Source organism: Perna viridis, chromosome 12, assembly GCF_037379345.1.
Source record: "Perna viridis isolate PV_CMFRI_1.1 ecotype Kerala chromosome 12, ASM3737934v1, whole genome shotgun sequence".
Classification (NCBI taxonomy): Eukaryota; Metazoa; Mollusca; class Bivalvia; order Mytilida; family Mytilidae; genus Perna; species Perna viridis.
The window spans coordinates 23190340-23212869 of record NC_142456.1 but is presented as its reverse complement, the minus strand read 5'-3'; the positions used below and the strand labels follow the sequence as shown (position 1 = coordinate 23212869).

The following is a 22530-nucleotide window of genomic DNA, read 5'->3' as shown; positions in this document are numbered from 1 at the left end:
CCATCTTTTTACATATTTTGTCTAATTTCCTATAAAAATTACCAGTTGTGGAGGAGTTACAAACAGACAGACAGACAAATAAATAGACATGTTAATTCCTATATATACCTTACAAACTTGGTTTGTTTTGGGATAATATCTCCCAAACTTAGTGTGTGTTGGGGTTTTATCATATATTGTCCTTTTTTGTAGTTGTATACAGTAATAATAAATAAAACACCAATTTTCGGAATATTTTATTATTTTTTATGGATAAGACTGTTTAACAATGGATAGAAGGACATATCTCACAAGCTTTGAATGAAAACAACAAGTAATAGACATAATCATTCAAATTGTTTTGTAAACAGATTTAATAGTAGTCTAAGTAAGAGTCAGGCAGTAGGTGAAACTATTTTATGGAATAACGCACCATTTTGACTCTGTAATTTGACAAAATGTACTTATTCATTCGAATGAAGACAAGATTTTCCATTTTATTTTGAAACGAAGAGATACAATTCCTCTGAAATGCACTTCATTGATCAATTCAGGGGTTAATAAGCTCAACTTTTTAAAGAAAAAAATGCCAAATATATCAAATGATGCAGATATGAAATAGTGGCCTTTTGAATGGACAAGACTTCCATTAGTGAATGTATATTGTCAGATCAGTGGGTTTTTATGTGCATGAAACAGATTTTTCCCATTTAGCCTGATTCTTACAAAAGACTTGTACTTAACACAAATATCTAAACAGTTTGGAAATTTTACAATAAACAACTAGTTGTCAATTCCACATCTACAAAACAAATCACACATCTAAGTTTGTTTGTGATTATGTTAATTGACAAATCCTTACCAACTGATCAATTAACTTAAATAATGTCAAAAGAAAATAGATGTTGGTAAAAAAAGAATACTGAAAATATAAGTTAACATTGTTTCTGACTTAAAATGTAATTTTTTGGCTATGAATTGAACAGTCAAATAAATTTTATCATATATTTAATAACTTTTAATTTATATGTTAAATATTGCAACTCTCAACTGTAGTTAAATAAAACTATACATTTCAGATGGATTTCTCACAATCAATCAATTTCTAATCTTCACCTCAAAATTAATTTCTTCAATATACATGTATGGAGATGTCGGATAGTTTAAAAATGAACACTTTGCTTCAACATAAACTTTGAAAAAAATACAAGAATATGTAAAGATGGACGGCTTCATAAAGTAATGGACGGAAAATAAAAGTTAAATATAAAATTCATTAAAATGACATGTACAATTAATACATACATTGTATATATAATTCTATTCAAAGCTGAACACGGACGTATAATTCACATTAACTGCATTATCAACTGAAGTTAAAAAGTATGTGTAACAAATTATAAAATTATGAACAGCCATTAAAATTGGCCAAATATTTAGTTCATGGTAACGTGTATAGGTTATGGTGGTCAATTACACAAAAATGGTAGGTGTAACGTGAGCCAGAACTAATGATGTCACAATACTTCTATTATGACGTCATAACTTATGGCTAATGTTAAACAAAAGAATTTTTCTGAAAAAGATCACCGAATTTGTAGTGTGTTGTGTTAGCACTGTACTCTTGTGTAAGTCATGGTAAGTGATCTTAAAGACTCAAGATATTTTTGCAGATTAATGAAAAAATTTCAAAACAAAAGATTTAAGGCTAATTCATGCATTTAATATTGCAGTTTGAAATTTTTTTTAATTTTGCAATTTTGAGAAATATCCTGTATTATTTAAGTTTTAAAAAAAAAACACCAAAAAAGGAGTTTAAGTAATTTGGTTACACAATTTTCACAATAATTTCTAAGTTAAATACACAAGTACCAGTTTTAATCGCTGCACTAGCATAATGGCCATTATATTAACTGTTCATTAATCTGCAGACCAAATAGGTAATTTCGATAGTAGTCTAATAACCCAAAAGAACAGAGCAAAAGAGAAAAAAAATCAAAAATTCAATGTAATCTGAAACTTTAAGTGTATATTTCCCTTCAATATTCATAGAATCTATAAATCACTTCCTAAACTCACTGAGGATAGAAAATCACTTACTAAGCACTATTTAGGAATTGGAGTTACCTCCCTTAGTTCACCGACACAGCACACAAAAACACCGCAACTAAAAATGTAAAAATAATTAACAAATAAAATATACATTATTTACAAAGAAATGAATGAGACAGAATAAATAAATAAATGGTCAATAGTTAACAATAATCACTTCAGAAAACATCAAGTACTTTTCTGTCTAAAAATCAGGCAAAATGTGTTGTGGCACACAGAGATAAAAAAACACCAGAGATTTTGTTTGCATTATCCAAGTATTTATTCCTCATAACCTCCAGAAATAGCCTTCAAAGTGTTTGTAAAGTTTGTCTTTTTACAATATTGATAGGTCAAAATTTAGTTAAAATACACTATGGAACATTCCCACACATTTTCCCTATATAAGCAGTCAAAGATGCTTCAGGATAAATTTAAATAGCTTTTCATTTGTTTTCTAGATGTACTGAATATTATATATAGATATATTTTAGGCAATAATGACTAAATTGGAAAAAAAAATAATGTGCCACTCATTGCCTGATTCCTACAGGGAAAGGTACCTAAAAATAATAAAGACAGCACTACACAATTTCTTTCATGTAAAATTAGTACTCAGTATGGGCTAAGATAGAAGTAAAGCATATCTTTATAGAAAAAAAAACAAGACTAAAATTTCTTTTCTAAATCTAATTGCATCACTGATTTCTCATGATTGAACATTGATCAAGTGATTTAATTTTGCCACTAACTAGTCAATCTAAAATGTAAAATTTTTCCATTGTTGCCTTTAATATATTAAAGATTTTATCAACATAATTTCCAATGTCAGAAAAGGTCTATAATTGTAGGTAAAAGAGCTATACATGTCAATATACTTCACGAAAACGAAATAAGTATAAAGATGTTCTAGGGTTTTTTTTCATCAAGGCGGTGATCTATTACCTGAAATTGTTCATTGCATGTCATCATAGTCTGTGATTTCTCTTTTTCTTAATAAATCTTCTAGTAAAAAGAGAACCCATTGTGTTTAACTTCTATGATAAATTCCTCACATATACAAAATCATGTGCACTCTATTTAAATCTTTATTGACTTCTAATTTGTCTCTTTTAACCCAGTGTGTATAGCTCTTCAGTAACCATCAAACTCCTAACAGTGTCTTAAATTTGAAATTCTCTCAAGACATTGCAGCCAGCCCTCCCAGAAAATGCAAGAATTTTACAAAGTGATTTAATGATTTCATGCGATGTTATCATATAAAATGAATTTTATTTTATTTGAAACCTCTCTGAGAATTACAAAAGGCCTGTATGCAGTGGTTAGTAAGAGATGGAACAAACATCTGTCGCTGTGTTGAGCTTTGATAACATTTTTGACAATTTTTAATGAAAAATCAGAGAAATCGCCAACTTCAAGAAACTTTAAAATACATGTAGGCACTATGGAGAGATTTACAATCTATAAAGAGTAATTTGCAGTCACAAATCATGGAAACTACATATAATATATAAGTAAATACGTTCTGCTAAACATATTTGATGACATAATATTTGAAGTTTTTTTTTATAAATTAATATAAAAAAATAAAACCCATTAAATTCATTAACAAAGTTTTGCCCATTAATATTGGTTTAAAAGACATAATCAGACATCCTTTACATCTTATAATAACAGAAATAGAAAAAAATATGTATATTCACAGACATATATAGACAAGTATATTGATAGATATGCATTTTTTGGAATGTATGAAACAAGAAAAAGAGGTATGAAAAAGTCAGAGATTCTGGTTGATGAAAAATTAATGTTACGTAAAAACCAATATATTTCCGATCAATCATGACCAAAAATATATAAAAATCTGTCATGCATAACAAAATAAATATGAATTAAATGGACGGTTTCAATAATGTAAACACAGTTCCACATAAATCACAAGGGATGGTAAAATCTTTAAAAAGGCATTTATACTTAAACAGAATAACACTGATAAAGCTAAAATCAACACTTTCGGAGAACTATTACACGACCAGTATTGTAAATTAAAACAAATTGCCTGAGTCAAAATTTAGAACTCATTTTCATAAAGCAATTGAAAATGTACCAACTTCGTGTTTCAAATATAAACTGACAAGCCTAAATATTTCTAGGTCTTGGTTTTCAGATTTTATCAAGATGCCTAAAAAAGGGTATCTCCAAATTTCCATAAATATTTAATGATATTTCAAAATGTGTCCTAAGTCCCCCATTTTTATCTCATTTGTAAAAGCATGCAAATCTGTGTAAAAAGATGGGGAAAGGGTAAAAAATGGAACAAAGTCAAAGCAGGATCAGACATTTCTAACACTTTTTACAAGTTCAAAAAGAAGCAAAAATAAAAAAATCCATCTTTTCAGTGGTTTCTTCTTGCTGAGAATCTTACATTGGTTACATAAAGCAAAGGACAGACTCTTACATGTAAGTTCAAAGGTCAAATACTGATCAACAAATTTCAAAATCAAAATTTATAGTATACATAAATAGAAATTTCTAATGGACAATCACAGCACAGTCATAAACAGTGAACCAAAGTACACTGTATTTCTACAAATCTTTCCAAAAGTACAACTTACAAAGGGAGACAATTGGATGTTGACAAAATAAACTGCTTTTTAATTTTTAATAGAATCAAGCATATATGCTACAACATATAAATTTTGCTGTTTACCTAAGAATTAGTTGATCTGTAAAAATGTTTAATGATGAAATTTCATAAAAAAAATATTGTTTTAGACTGATAGTCAACATAAAAAGAACCATTGAATTACATGTATATTTTTGTTAATTGTTTTTTTTTTCTTTCTGACTTGTTTATGTTGAGTAAACTGGTAAAAATCATTAAAAAATCTTCTTGAAATAAAGTATTTTTACCCAAAGCAAGAATGGTTGAATTTAATCAAAAACAAGATACTTCAGTCCACTGTTTATGAAATTTGATATAACAACGTTTCGAGAAAATTCAATAAATAACAACAAAATAAATAAATACGATATCACAGTTTGTGCTTTCTTAAGGAGGTAGACCTAGGGTATGGGACACAATTCATAAAAAATATTGGAACATTTGTATTCAGCATTTTACATCAATATCATGTAAGCATCAAAGTAACCTGGACTGATTTCATTCGGTCTCAAATGAAAGCTTGACAGGCTATGGTGAAATTGAATATGATACAAACATATCACTGAGTTCATGAGTTATGTCCCTTACCCTAGGTCTACCTCCTTAAATACCTGTAGCTTTAATCAATGGAATCAAGGGAGGGAATTATTCAATCATAATTAAGTAAAAAACTATCTATTGAAAGAAATGATATATTTTCCAATGGATGGCTAGAATACATATGACTGTAAATTTGTGAAAAGCTTGAGAGCATGGTTTGTATTGAAAAGTTTATAAAATGAAGCATGTCAGAGAGAATAATTATGCTTGTCTTTGAATTATGAAAAATAAATGAGCTTCAGTGGTGTGACAAAAAAAGAAAGACCAAAATACACATTAAAAAAATTTTACATATCACTTAAGACATAATGTGCAACATTCAAATATGTGCCTTGTAAAATTTACACTTTTTCAGATATGTACATAAATGCAAAATAAATTCCATAATCACAACTCTAAGGGTTATTAAGTACCAGTCCATATAAAACTCAGGCAATGCCAATGATAGGGATGATACAAGTTGCTGAAAACCTACCACACAAATCAGTCTAAATACACTACATTTTAACGTAAGTATAATCCTTCCTGTACATTTATTTGAATTTGGGAGAAAACCATACATTACTTTACTAAGAAATTAACAGAATCGGGAACAATAATTCTTGTAACGAGCCAAATTCATATACAACCTATATGCTTTATGTCTCATAAATGCAACAACTGAATAACAAATATGATCTGTTACTATTTCTGCAAAAGAAATGAAAGTGAGTTTGGTAGGTTTTGACATGCATCACTTCCTGCCTTATATTTATAAAGACTGCTACTTAACTGTAATGCCAAATTCAAAAATATTACACAATAAATTCTCTCCCTTTCATATTTCTTCCAAGTAATATTACTTAAAGCTTTCCTATTCTTTTTCAACACCGGAGTTTGTATTTTAAAATTTAATTAAAAATAAAAACTTATTCAACAAATTGAAACACCACATAATATTTAAAAAATAGTCAACAATTTTCAACAAACATATTTCTCTTTAAAACACTACCTGAATTTAACAAACATGATCACAAGAAAACCAACAGAACTGTTTGTATAAACTCTCTAAGTTTTCAGCCGTGGTTTTCAAAGTTTTAACATGCAGTTAACAAACTGTACACTGCTTACGACCAAATCCATTTTAAATTTAACATTTCTTTTCCCTGTATCACATGCATGGATAACATTAATGAACAATTCTTTACTAAACCAATCATGGATATTGCCCTCCTCACTTGCCCTCTGACTAAATATTCATAACAAGTTCCGATAACATTTGTGAATAGTTTTGTTCCACACTGAGTGAGGGTAGCGTCACTGATTTATCACCTTCTCTTAATGTCACTAACTGTAGAGAAGGTGTCCCGCCATAGGCATTCTTACTGTCTATTGATAAGTGTGGTAAGTATTTGTCGGCAATAGTATCAACCAAATAGGGGTCTTCTCCTGATACAATAGCCTTAGAGTTACTTCCCTTGGTCGGGATTGTCATTTTTCTGTGTCTGCAACATTGAAAGCAAAAAGATGTGTACATTTCTATTTTTCAAATTAAAAGTGGGGCTTATTTCCACATAAAGACAGATCTAATCATTTTAAAATAAGTTAAAAGCACTGCAAATTTTCCTGCCATTTTTTTTAAAAAATTCACCAAGCTATTTCAGCACTTGACCAATGGGGTTATGGCCGTATACTTCTTTTCACAGTTGACAATATAAGTACCAGCATAACTAATTTTTAACACTATGGAATGCTAAACATTTTTTCAAAACTGCATACAAATTGATTCTACTAAATATTTTCCCTTGAAAGAATCCATGAACATTAGCAACCATTGAATTAATATGCATACATTTACAGTACTGTTATCAGCCTACAATGAGCATATATTGTGCATGCATTCAATACTGTTTTGAGAGAACCTGAGTACAATAAATCATATATGACTGAAAACAGGGCTTCAAATTTGCTTTTGGAGATGGAAGGTCCAGGCGTCAATTTCACAAAAAATCTTAAGTGTGAAGTTGAACATAAGTAATGACGTCACAATCTAAAACAGCATTGTGCCGTCAGATCAATCAATTTCACACTTATGACTTTTTCTGAAATCGACCCTAGGATGTTTGTACATGTACATGCAGATTTTCAAACCAGCTGAATGCAAACCAAACATTATCAATTGGTAATAGACATTGATAGTCCAGGACCTATCTTAATGAAATCAGAAAAGGCTGGAGTGCTGGACCTTAGATCTATACCAATTTGAGACTTGATGAAATCAGAAATGATAGGAGTCGTAGACCACAGACTTACACCAATTTGAAACTTAATGAAATCAGAAAAGATAGAAGTCCTCGACCTCAGACCTACACCAATTTGAGACTTAATGAAATCAGAAATGATCCGAGTCCTGGACCACAGACCTACACCAATTTGAGAATTAATGAAAACAGAAATGATCGGAGTCCTGGATCACAGGCCTACACCAATTTGAGACTCTGCTTGATTCTAGTATACATTTAAGTACAGAGTCTAGTATTCATAGTATTTTGAGGTTTGAATGAAACACTACTTTACCAAATTTATTCATAGGTCTTTCATGGTTCCCTAATTGGAAAGAAAAATTAAAATTTTAATTGGTTTTTACATACCTTCCTCTCCTTATTGAGCTCTGCTCTTTACTTGAATCATTTGGTTTCACCCGATCGAAAAGTTTCTTTAACAACAAGTCAGTGTCGCCTGTAACAATTATTTTCCTCTCAGGAGCAGGACGGGGTGGTTTCTTCATTTTATCCTCCGGAGGTGTAATAGGCCGAACATCTGTAAATAAACAATCTAAGATAATATCTATGAAAATGCTTCAACACTGTTATTTAACACCAGTGTTGGACTATATGCATCAACTTCAACTTAGATGGTATCATTTTATGGGATTTTATGGCAACCCACACCATAATTTCTGCTTACACAAGAGAAATGGCAGCAAATTGTTTTAAAACACATGGAAACTTATGTTTATGGCCGGTATTAAAATACAGGTACATTATATGTGACTTTTTTTAATACAGTATAATAAACTACATTTCAGGAGACAGATTAATATAAATTCTTTCTTTTAAGAATTTTTATAACCATATCAATTTACCACCTCCACACTGACTCAATACAATGTATATTAGTCAGGTATTGGAAGAAAGACAGACTTTACTAGGTAGTATATTGATAAGTAAGTAGATGTCTGCTTAAGAGTCAGGCAGGACTTGATTAATTGGTCACAGGAGAAAGTTTGGTAAAGACCTCTTTTGGCCTCATAATTTGGGCATTTTTGAAAATTTGATTAAAGCTGATTTCTAGGTTGCAGTAGTATAATAAAATGTTTGCAAACACTGAATATAAAATTTTTTTGACAAGATTTATGACGTTATTCCAGAAATAACAGTATGCATTTATGTAACTTTTATGATAGTGTTTCTGTGGAACAGAAAGTGGCAACACATCTGTTGACTCAAAATATTTTTACACAAGTTGACAATTATACATAAAATATATGAAGCGTGAGAGTTAACGTGCATGTTGCCATTGGTAAAAGCGAAAAATTGCACAAAATTTGGTGTTTTCCAGCCTTTTTAAGATTTTCCCAATCTCAGCCAAGTTTGAAGGGCATATATTATATTATTATTATGTTCAAATTATAACCATAAACCAATCAAATCAACTGGAGAAACAAAAAAAAATTTTCTTCATGTAGACTTTTTTTAGGCCAAATTTTACCCTTACCGAACCAACTTCTTTCCCATTCTCATACATATATTGTACATGTACCGGTACCTTATAATGTTTCAAATCATTGAAAAATTGAAACTCACTTTAAGTTTCATATAATCAGATTTGTAATGGTAGATAAAAATGAAAAAAAAATACACTATTATTTTTTTTTCAAGAGAGATGCATTTCATCTCTACCCTTTGTAACACTTTCTATGTAATACTGGTATCTTTCATTGCAAAATTCTTCTCCTAGAAGGTTTCATATGAAGAATCATTGTCCATCATACTTGTTAAACTTTGAAATAATTTATGTGGGGGAAATCTCCCACTGACACTGTCTCATGAGAGAAATTTTTACATAAAAGCATGTTTTTATCTAAAATTTAATTACTTAGTATTTCTCACATAACATGTGGTTATTTTAATGGAAAACCCCCCACAAATCACACATAATATGGGAGATTCAAAATCAGGTACATGTATGTTAAAATTCCTTAATCTAACTATCATAAACAAATTTTTTTTACTGTTTTCAAATGAATCATGAAGTTCAAATTTTGCATGATTCTTACAAATGGAGATAGCTTGATTATTAATAAGTATGAGTAAATTGATTAATTACTAGTAAATAGACGCATTGATCAAGTTTCTAGAAGAACAATAGAGTCAGGTATTGAATATATATTGTAGTATAACACGGTTCAAAATCTGATCATAAATCAATGACGGAAGTATCTGGAAAATTGTTTTTATCCATATTGTAGTTAATGGTACTGCTAAAGCAGTGTTCTAGCTAAGGCAGATCATAATAAATATTGCTAGTAGATATTTTTTCTAGTTTTTTTTTTCTGGAAGATGACCTTGAATGGACAAACTTAAGGAATTTGATGTAAAAATATAGGTCACCAAACTTGATTTCGTTGTTATTGAGCCTTAATAAAGGCAATTCTTACATGGATTTTGTGAGGAATTTCAATATTTTGTACACTATCAAAAAAGTAGTTGATTTCTTCTAAATTTACATAAGGAACACTTAGCTGACATTCTTTTGAATTTCAAAAAGAAATTGGGGCACATCCAAGTCTTTTCCTTTTTATAATTAAAAAAAAAAAAAAATTCCCATTACATTTCTATAGAACAATTTCCTGCCCCTTAAAAATAGCTTTATACAGTAATTGTTTGTAATTTTACCAAACATTATAAACATAGGACAAAAATTCTTTATAAATAAGCTAAAAACAATGTGTTTACATCATTTTAAATATGATAAGTTCATTGAATATATATATTATATGTAGAGAGAGAGATATTTGTATGATTTTGTAAGATAACAGAAAAGAATGCTCAGTGTTAAAGGTATGATCTACCTAACATTGTACTGCTAAAAGTACTGTATAAAGTGAAAACTTTCTAACCCGAAACCCCCCCCCTAAAAAAAAATAATCCAACAAAACAAAACAAACAACCTAATTAGCTTGAATGCTACTTAGCCATACAGACATTATCTGAAGTCCTTTCATATTTGAACATCAGCAAAAGTATATAAACAACTGTCTAATTAAACCATACAGTTCCAACAGTCCTAGGGAAGTTAAGAGGGTTTATTTTTGTAACACTGCTTAGTTGTTAGTTTCACCATAACTACTGGAGAAAAGTTTTTACAACATTTTACTCTGAGCTGACCAGTAGTCAATCTATTTCTTAACACAGCCTGCTTGGCATAGATACAGTAAGTAACAACTTACTTATTCAAAATTTGTGTACACATGTACCCACTAAGAACATTTATATTTGTAGAACTGATTTAAATTATTGAGGTTTTATTGGTTTAAATTCTTTAGGTCAAAGGTCAATGAATTTTTTTCTTTGCTGATTTACTTACATACAAAAATGTAATTGATTCATACATGTAGTACAGGTAAAAATAACCACTGTGAATGTGTATTTTCATTCTTTTGTTTAACACATAAGTCACAAATAAAAATTTAATCCATTACCTTTGACCTAAAATTAAATACTGAATGAATTGCATATTTAATCTGACTTCCAAGCATAAAAGGTATCAAAAACAGTTCTATTCAAAATTAACTTTAAAATAATTTCTGGGCCAATTCCAAATATTTAAGGTTATTAATTTTCATGTCAATATAGTCCAAAAAAATTAAGTTGATAATTCTTAGTGACTCATGTAAGAGGAATTCCTGGTGAACCAATTTGGGTTTCTAAGTACATAATGCTGAGTTTAGGAGAAGGCAAGTTACAAAATCATTCTTTCTTAGAATATGCCTTTACACCATAAACTGAAAGTAAATAAGTTATAATGTAGGTATAGAACTGCAACTAAAGCCCATATATGAATTCACAATCAGTGAAGAATTCGTAAAGACTTGACTTACTTCTCAAGCTTCGTTTCATCAGGGCAAGATTATACTGCATAAATACCAGTCAACTTAATAGAAAAGTTGTATTTCTGTCACTTTCTCTACTACAGTTTTTTTTTATGCATATACAGTGGATTTATGTTTGACAGGAAAAAAATTACACAATTAACAGGAAATATTATTTTGAAGGAAAAAAAAAACTAAAGTTTGAATAGAATGAAGCAGTTGCTCCATTTGGAACAATGTTCCCAACACCACATTGAACATTGTACACTACATTCCTTCAAAGATATTGATATTTTACTTTTTGTAGAATGAATTATTTACATTAAAATGTAAGCTGTGTTGATTTCTTTCATAAAAAGGTACATAATACAAGAATCAATATTTGATTTTGCTTTCTATGCAAGTCAGAGGTCATTGGTCATGTACCAGTCATTCCTAGGACTTGTGATTATCAGACCTCAAATATGTCCCCCCCCTCCCCCACCCTCCTGTTTTCCAAGATGCGAAAAAACAAAAGAAACTATTTTAATCTGCTAAATATTGTATTGAATATGGCAATTTATCATATACATTCATTAAACGTGTCATAATCTGGTTTCCTATTATACTGATTCTCGTAATTATGCCTCCCTTTCATAAAATCCTGGATCTGCCGCTGGAGGGGATGTAAAATGTCACATTTCACATTCTCTGGCCGTTGTTGGTCATTTGAACTGAAGAACTAGATAGTACTGCTAGAAAGAAAAGTATTATGTCAATTACTGAATGGACAATTTGTATTTCCAACTTCAATGAAGAAGATGTGTTGTAGTAATTAGGGCAAAAACTTTTTCTCAAGATGTCAGTATGAATGTGGACTTCAGACCTACAGATTTCAAGAAGTCTCAAATACGTAGCACCAAAAGCGTTATCTGATATGTCCTTGGGTATAATCGAAGTTCTAGTAATCTCACTCCCCCCATTTAAAAGTCCTTCCACTAGTGAAATATCATGCCAGTTACACCTGGGACCAGTGAAATCTCTACTACATGTGTAGCGAAACCTGTCTACAAACCAAACATATTCTGAGTATGAAAGTTTGTTCAGTTTAGACAGGTCTTGGGTAAACCCAAATTTAAGATTTGTTGGAATTGAAGAACATGGTCTGATTTTAGGCAAATTAAATAGACAGCTGGATGTTTAATATGAATAAATGGCAGGAACTGATATTAAAAGGGTGTCCTATTGCCAAGGACGAGTACAAATAACACTTGCCCAAAGGACAACAAAAATGTATGCATTTGTTAGCATGCATATAAACCAAAGGACAAACCATCATCGTTTTCAATTTGAACAAGTCAAATTTTCATGAACTTGTCTAATAGCACCAGCTTCACAAAGTGTTAACATCAAACCCTAAATGCCAAACTGTCCCCTAAATCCACCCAATTAAAAAATGGTACAGGTTCCCCTTCTAATTAATCCACCTTATCAAAATGGTGCATGATCACCTCAAACCCTAACCATTGTTCAATTGTGGTCAGGATCTCAGACTGAATCTAAGACTTTAGGATGCATTAGTGACAGTGCTTTCTCAATAGAACACTTCTAATAAGAAGATTTATGTGTTCACAAAGAAAGACAGGTAGCATTATACTGTATAGAATGATGGATAATCTATAACTTACCTGTAAATCATGAAATTATTTGTCACCTGAATATAGCTGAAATATTGCTGCCCAGGCGTTAAACCCCAACAATCAATCAATCAATCAACCTGAATATAGCTGAAATATTGCTGCCCAGGCATTAAACCCCAACAATCAATCAATCAATCATGAAATTATTTGTGTTATATTGATTTCTTGGAATAACTAAAGACAAATTACATTAGAACCATATTTAACATTCAATCTGTTAAGTTATACATGTACATTTATAGAGGGTGAAAGAATAAATGTCAATTAGAAATATACATCTGAAGATTACAAATTAAAACAGTATTAACTAGAAGGTACATGTATATGTAAACTATATTAGTCATTGATTAACTCCCCTTGATTAACTTTCAGCAGAAAGAAACATAAAAAATTAACCATCAAAGTTGACAAAAAAAAAGAGATGTACATTGTAGGAGCAAAAAACAAGGGGAGGGTTGTATAAAATTTGACCTTGTAACTTTGGCCTTCGAACTATACAATCAATAGGTTATTTTTTTTATAATTGATACTTCATTAAGGGTTTTCAAGTTTACCCAAGTGGACCTTTGATTTGAAACTTGGAAAAGTAAATTTGGACCCACAGGCAATAAGATAGGAATATTGTGCATAAGGGATACTATGTCCAATTTCCAGCAAATTTTGAGGAGTTAAAAAATCCCCAAGTATTATTATTACTCTTGTTATGCACTTTCATCAAAACTACTCAAATAAAGTTATTGTTATGACAGGTAGCACTGTATATAAATTACTTTAAAGAGACTACAAAGCAAATATAATTCTTTGATCTGACGACAACTGTACAAGCACTGACTACCTGCGGTGTAAGGATACTAAAGTTGTTATTGTTTACAATGGTTACTGACTAATATAAAAAATGTGAGTTACGGGTATTCAATTCAAAGCTACATGTTCAATAAATTTGATGTTCAAATATTGATTTAGCAAAAAATGATGGTTTACTGTTAAGTAGACCAGGAACTGCTTAAGGAATTTAACAGTATGGTAATATTTCATCATAAATATCTTTAAGGACACAGTTGAATGCTCTTAATTCCCTGAGAAGATTACCAACCTACATGTATATCATAAATAATACAAATAATTTTATTTTCACTGTAAAACACAATGTACACTGCCATTAACATAATACTTTTTATTTCTCCACGATCAAAATAAATAGATTGAGTGCAGTCACTCATCAAAGTGGAGACACCAAGTTTTTTTCCCATGCCTACATTCATGTACATATAAATGTACCATTATGCATAACAAAATGAAGACCAAAGTTGCACTAATTCTATGTGAGTTTTTGTAGTACTAATTCTATAGAAGTCAATAAAAATGCTTCAAAGGTCCCTTTTCCATAATCAATGTACTGGGGTACATATGTTTTGTACATGTACAATGTACATGTGCACATATACAATTTTAAAACACAATGCTTGATGTCATACCAAGATATGCACTTTCCAAATCATTGTCAGTAAGTACGCATACAGGTGGTATGAAGACTTCCTTGTTTCCTAGGCATACATGTAAGTGCTCCTCAAAAAATTACAAGTACTTTAAAAAGACCTTTGAATTACAACGCTTAAGTATCACCAATGTAAAATTAAAAGGATGTCCAAAGTCCAAAGGCTCATTTGTTATCTGAAGTCACTCAGTCCTTTTGCACCTGCAATATGGCTTTTGACTCATATTCAAGGGTCTAGCCCTTTGGTCCCTACTAAAATGTATCTGGCTTTCGAGTCGATTAAAGGGTCCAGCCATTTGGTCCCTACTAACTCGCTTTTGAGTCAATTAAAGGGTCAAGCCATTTTGCCCCTGCAATCTGGCTTTTGAATCAAATTAATAAAGGGTCCAGCTATTTGGCACCTACAAGTACATTGTGATATACATCTTGTTTATTAAATTCAACAGTCTCCTTTTTCATCAAAACTAGAAGTCATGGCCTGTAAGCCACAAATCTACAACGCTACAAAAATCAAGCACACTGAAGACCCATACCATGGACGGGTGGCCTTGAACTGACATTTTTCATCCGGATGGGATTGTTGTCTCTTTGACGTACATGTACATGTATTCACCATATTCATTCTCTTTATGTACATGTCCTTAAAATGTATGTTTGAGAACATATTTAACTACTTTATATTAGTTTTTTTTTAAAAGTCTACAAATTTTGTTGTGTAACAAATGATTACGAATATTCTAAGACTTAAGTGATTTTTCAAGCTAAGGGTCAAATACTTCCTGGAAGGTTCTTTCTGTTAAGTTTTTCCTATGTGGTCACAAGAAAATATTGTACATGTACATGTACAAAATAAAATTAAAAAAAAAACCACTATATCAAATTTATCACACAGATTACAAGTACATCTTGAAAAGTATATGTATATTGTACATGCACATGTACATGTATGAAAGTGTTATATAACTAGAGAAAGACAACATGCACCCAATGACAACAAAAGGGTCAAGGTCCAGCTGACATGCTTCATACATGTACATTAGCAAATATGTCATATAAATTTTTGTGATGCCTAAAAGATATATCCCTGAGCCCTCCCCTTTCCCTCTAAAACATTCTAAGATCTCCAGTCTTGCCAGACTGATATCTAATATGGTTTTTCCTATTTTTTATGTGATGGAAAGAATATTTTTATCTGTCTGGCAAAACTTTCAAATCTGCCAGTCTTAATGACTGACAGTATGTTCAGGATATTTAGATCAGATTTGTCACAATTTTAGTTAAGAACAAATTTGAAAAAAAAATACTTTGAGACATAAATTCAAGATTAGATAGTGTCAACATGAAAACGTTCTAAAAATAGAGGTAGAATTCCTTTCTGTCAGTTCTTAAGTTTTATACATGTGTATTATGTAAAAATTTAAATCCTTGGTCAAATTTGGAATGTTTACATTGTGTTGTCAAAATAGCAGAGCATTTAAGTTAATCTTTCTTATTGAGAATTAGATAATGATACGACCAATATGTATGGATTTAGCCCAGGAATTAGAATTTACAAGGTTTCCGTGATTTTAACAGATTACTTTTATCATGTGTAAATAACAATTCCAGCTCCTAGATATCATGTATTGGGAGACATGCATTTTGCTCAAACACATGCATGGGAACAAACACAGAGCCAAAAAAAAAAAAAAATTAACATAAAATAAATCTTTGAAGTTTGAATTCATGTAAGTGTAAGCAGATCCAGATTTTAGGTTGGGGGTCATATACATTCTGCATCTGCATGTAACTGTCAATTAAACACATGCATATATATTATGATAATATTGTTCAGGTAAAATTTTTTTAAAATCAAGATTTATGCAAAATTACATACAACGTAGTTTTACCATTTAAAAAGGGAGTAAATGTCTCATCCACTGACTCTAAAACTGCCATCAAATTCATTTAAGGCCAAAATAAAAAATGTCATAGATTCTTATTGCTCCCGACTGAATATTCTCACCATCCCTGAAAAATTTTATTTTTTATTTTTTTTCCAAATTTAGGTCAATTTCTTTCAAACTGACAGCATTTTCACCTAAATTGATAAAAAAATAAAAAAATGAGCCCACCCAACCCTAATTTTGAAAAACTAGGAATTTTTTATGATGGCCTAGATGGAAAGAATAAAAAATGAGTGTACATGTTACAGGACAATAATGCATTATTCAAAATTAGGTACTTCACATGTACATCTGTGTCAATTTCTTTCATACATGTACACATGTACATTTCCATAATTCAATGCATTAGACCTACATGTACATGTACATTTACTTTATAACTACGGCTATGAGTGAAATCCGCAAGAGTCACATTCCTGTATAATGTCAACTTCTTTCAAAATCCTTCAAACAGTACAAAATATGGTGCAAAAAAACATGGTTTATGGACAGACAAGTGGGCACATAGACATTCCACATGTTCCAGTTGAGTACATGTATAACATATATGTTCAAGTATATACAATAATATTCATGTATACCCTTCTATACATTGTTTGCAGGGATATAAATATTTTAAAAGAGTTGTAATCCTAAGATCTAGGGGACATTGTAGCTACATGTACATATGTACATGTATATAAAACTTCTGTCAAAATACATGTAGAAAATGACTGTGATAAGTACTGGATCTCGAAGATGCTGTCCTAGATGGTGAAACATGTTGATGCAAAAGAAAAATATCTTAGTAGTGCACTGGTAGCTGCTACATATATTCAGTACTTAGCCATTTTCCCTATAATGTTGCTTTACAACATGTTACAGGAAAATGCATGTGCATGTACATGCACATTTTGTACATGTAAGCATGGTAAAAGAACTTTGATACAAACCTTGAAAATCTTCACCTGTTTCCTTTGTACCTAAGGGAGGTAATGAAGGAAACAGATTACTTGGTGATACATTGTTCGGACTGTTAGGCTGTTTCCAAAATGACTGCGGCAAGGCTCGTAATCTCATCGGGACAGATTCTGAAAGAATAAACCCATACAAAATGTACTACTTTTCTCTTTCTCTTAAATTATATAATAGAAATTAAAGAAGTGAAATGCTGCTGGGGTAAAACATTCTTTAAATTCAAAATAACATTGTAAAGTGTTTCGACGTTTTTAACACGAGACAAAAATAATTTTGAGTATACATGTACATGTATGTACATTTTGGTACTTGGGTCATCCTTTGTCTCTTGTTAGAGTGCCTCATTACCATTACCCTTTTATACTGCTAAGTCAATTAAAAAAATGTACTTCCCTTGTCAATCTGATGGCCCCCAAATGATTTCCCTGAGGTAATGAGAAGGTAAAATGAAATGTCTCCATCATTTATGGTTATTAGAAAAAAAATTTTAAAAATAAAAAATGACCTACGAATCAAGAAATACATGTACATGTAGCTTAATGTGCAGTATATCATTCTGAATGCATTTATTTTCAGTACATAATTAAGCAAACTGTAAGTCCACTGTAATTAAATGGTTCATTTACAATTCAGGGATTATCCTGGGATGGACCCTTTCAATTTTACTGGAAAATGTGTTGAGATAAAGTAAACTGGTCATTTATTCGCTGGGCTCCTTGATAAGGCACAAAAATAAACCATTCATTTGTGCCTTTTGACAGTATTAAGAGATTTCTGACCCATCAAAATTTTGCAAGGGCCCATCTTTTTCCATAATGCTCCATTGAAATCCTAAATATTTCCATTGGCTCCTATGTAAAATGAGCCATTGGCCCATGTTATGGACCCATAATGGTCAAAAGCCAGGAAAACCCCTATGTATTACATATAAGTCCTATTTCTAAACTGTTAAAAGAATGAGGGTTTGTTTTCATTTCTAAACAAAGATAACTAATAACATTGTTCGAAAATACAATATCGGAAGTTCATTATCCAAACCCCATGAACTAAATCAAATTTTCTATAGGGAATGAAAATTGAACTCCAATACCCGATGAAATTGTACTTGAGTAGTAAAACTAAAATACCACGGCTAATTCCAAACAATTGTTTTTGTTTATACAATAATTTTCCGCAAACCACAAAGCCATGAAAGGTTAAATAAATACAAACCCTTTATTATACATTGTAAATAAAACGCTGTATATACATTTTATACAAATCTAGCTTAAACACAAATAAAATAATCATGGTTCAGAAATTTTAATATTAGTACCAGTTTTGTAGGATCACTTAAATAATTTACATGTGTACATGTACATGTACATATGTACATGTGTATATAAATTTTGTATTTGTTTTTATTGTACATGTACATTTTCTACACTACCAACAATAGGGGAGAAGACCACCGATAATAGGGGAGAAGAACACTGACAATAGGGGAGAAGACCACGTACATGTACATGTTTTAAGTTGGAGAAACTTGTGTCATTTGTTCTTTGAGCAAATACATGTAAAAATCATTATAAACTAAAAATAAACTAATCATGTACAAAAAAAAACATGCACTTGTACATTGTATACATGTATGTGCTTTAAAGCTGTAGAGAAGAGCATTTTGAAAAGAAGCCATTTCCAGCTACCAGTATATGATTTCAATAGACTTTTTGTAGTGGAAGTTCGGAATCTTAATGGACAATTTTATGCCTTAAAATTCAAGATAAGCAGCTACATGTATACAATCTGCCTTTTGGTTCTTGGCCATATGCATTCACCAATACATGTACTGTACCAGCAGTAGTGCTCTATCTTCTTGAGGTACAATGTACATTATGGACATGTAATGCTCATGGGACAGTAATTACGTAATTGTTAAGAGATCTTCTATTTCCATGGCCTAAGGGACATTCTGCTTAGAATGAGTCAATGCATGACCATAAATTGATACTGTTTACGAAGAGATGAATAAATAATGAATATGTTGTTCAATTTATGTTACATTTGTACTTGAATGGTTCAGTTTGTATATACATGTATGTAGCTTTACCAGCTTATAGCTACATGTACATTGTATAGTGGCTTACTGGCTTAATAATATCCAAGATACAGACACAAATGTACATGTATACAACACTGTACATGAACTGGTAGTTGTATTTATAACATGATACACACTAGAATTTGTGAAAATATTTACTCAACGGAAATAAAATTATGTACAAAAATGTACTAGCTGTACTGAACACACAAATAGAACCATAAAGGTTCAAGTACACAAGTAATACATTGTACATCTACATTTGTATGTATTAATACATGTACATGTATGTACAATGTACTCTATAATACAGGTACATGTACATGTTCTAAATGCTCCTGGTTGTTTTGTCCTGAAAACTTACAGCTTTAATATACTACATGTACATGTATGTAATTACAAATGTACATGTAATTACATTTTTTGTACCATGATTTGTATATTTGTGCATGAACAAGTGCATGTACATGCATATGTGCACAATACCTGTGTTTGTATGAATAATGAGTATGACAAAAAAAATATATACATGCATCATGTTCCTGCTCACCTACATTCGTACATGTGTACCTACATGTACATATGTACATTTGTAGGTTTTTGGGCCATTTTTTGACAAGCAAAAATAAAGTCTGAATGTGTTTTAAAAAAAAACTTTTAAAAAAGTGGTCTAACTAACTTAGGTCAGGAAACTAACGTAATATGTGTTTATTATATTTTTTTTGCCACCCAAAGCATCTAAGGTCAAATGTGCATCTGTCCATATTGAAATATTTATTTTGGATTGTTGCTCAAGAGGTCTAGCATGTACATTAAAAATCGGGCTCATTATTACAGTCTATTTACATGCAACTGATGAAAGGGTTCTTAGCTGTATATTCATAAAATAAGTGCAAGGTAGGATGTTAAACAACTTTAATATTTCAACCAATCAATCATATACACGTAAGTTTAAATACATGTAATGCAGGATAAAAAAGTTAAAAAAAGTTCACTTGGCCTTGGTAAAGCCTTTGTGGAATAATTTTGGTAAAATTTTTAATTTCTTTTTATTACAAATTTACAACAAAGATAGCACTATATACATGTATATGTATGTAGTTCCTGCCTTGTATTTAGAAAGACCAGTTGTTAATTTCAAAGAAGCCTTTTCAGGTGAAATGATATTGATCATAATTATTGATCAATACACCACAAACAAATGTCAATATTGTTTGTTTGTTGAGAGATTTCTGTATCATGGTTAGAGCTATATTTTCTTTTAATTTAAGTGAGTGACTAAAATTTGTCTATATTGAACATGTACGAAATGTATATTTTTTTGTACATGTACATGTACAATGTAGTTCAGATTTGAAAGGAAGTAAATTAGAAAAACAAACATATATACAATACATGCAAAATTGTATACATGCATGTACAAATGTTATATTATGAGGGGCACAACAATTTGTATCAAATTAGAACATTTTACATATACATGTACATACTGTACAATTGTACAACATGTACATTGTATAATGTATTTACCTCTCCTAGGTTTCACTTTAGGTGGTGTTGGTGCCCGTTTCTTGAGTCCTGGTTTAAAGTCAACAAATGAAACAGCTGTCTTTTTCTTTTTTGTCTTTTTTATTTCATGTGCATGATATCTGAACCCTGGAGGCCTTTCATACACTGGCCCACTTGCAGTACTGCTACCACTTGGTGATGCCACATTTTCATAATCATGATCATGTTCACAAGCTTCTCTGTTCTGACTGACATTAGCTCTAGGAGTTGGTGGTAAGCTATCACTGCTCTCTTCTTCATCACTTGTTGTTACGAGTGGGCCAGCGGCAACTCGCTTTGAGCCCTGAGATTGATTAAATCTTGGTGTGACGATAGGAATAATTTCATCATCCTGCTTGATCAGTAAAGTTGGGGCTTTCTTACCCCCATGTGTTTTATGTACCGAGGCAGGGGGTAAATCCAGAGATAGAATACTATGTGACATACTTATGAAAACAACACATGCACATGAGCACTTATAAATCCTGATATAGTTTATAATGAACAGAAATCCATTTGTAATCAAAAGCTCTTGTCCAAATCATTTTGAAATTTGAATAATTTTATGAAGTTCTGCGAAACTTTGAGAAACTGTCAAGGGTGACATCTATAAGTTCTTACATGACACGACGTGAACCGAGTTACAACCTTTCTAAATACCGTGCACTTCGTGTACAGACTTGACAGTCACAAATATGGCCAACTGTGGTTATTACACTTAGTTGGAACTTAATAAATATCTTATCGTTTTAAAACCCATAATCTCTCACGGTTCGGTGAGTATCTAAGTTCCACTATCATCTAAAACGCCATATTGTTAATGTTGATGCTGTTGATAACGTGATTGTCACCAAGACCTGTTTTGTTAAAGGCTTTCTGGTTGGTCAATGTTAACTTTGACGTCATCTATTCGGGCAGTGCCCGCTGGAGTTACCTCCCTTGTTACAATAAAATCAATTTCAAAATACAATTGTTCTAAATAAAAGTAAAAAAGCCATCGATCGACATTTCTGAACACTTGGTGTATCTTTATTTACAAACCTTTTAATTACCTTATTGTCAAAAAACAACCAAAAAATAAATTTTCTGCAAATAATAACTCATTTCGGTATTTCTCGTTTAGCATCATTTTTATTAGTTTTATTGTTACTTTTAGACCTGGCTTTTGGAGTCCGATGATGACTCGTGTCAATTAAATTGTCATGCTAGTCTCAATTTTCAATTTTAAAAATTTATAACTGGAATTAATGACTAAAACAATTACCACCAGATTAATGTGGTATGTATATCAGTTCGACCTCGCATACTTGAAATCTTACCAATAAATGCTGCACGTAGCTCTAAAATTCTGTCATAG

At 31.0% G+C, this 22530-nt stretch overlaps 1 protein-coding gene across 1 annotated transcript; it reads right to left on the bottom strand.

Annotated features, from left to right (window-relative positions):
• Window positions 1-223: 223 nt before the first annotated feature.
• Window positions 224-22047, bottom strand: LOC148601737 (uncharacterized). The gene is made up of 4 exons (XM_088555029.1): window positions 21156-22047; window positions 17521-17658; window positions 7966-8134; window positions 224-6819 (listed from the first exon to the last, which is right to left on the bottom strand). Exons 1-4 carry the CDS (start codon window positions 21616-21618, stop codon window positions 6564-6566), a joined length of 1026 nt encoding a protein of 341 aa, XP_088411155.1. The 5' UTR covers window positions 21619-22047; the 3' UTR covers window positions 224-6563.
• Window positions 22048-22530: the final 483 nt, after the last annotated feature.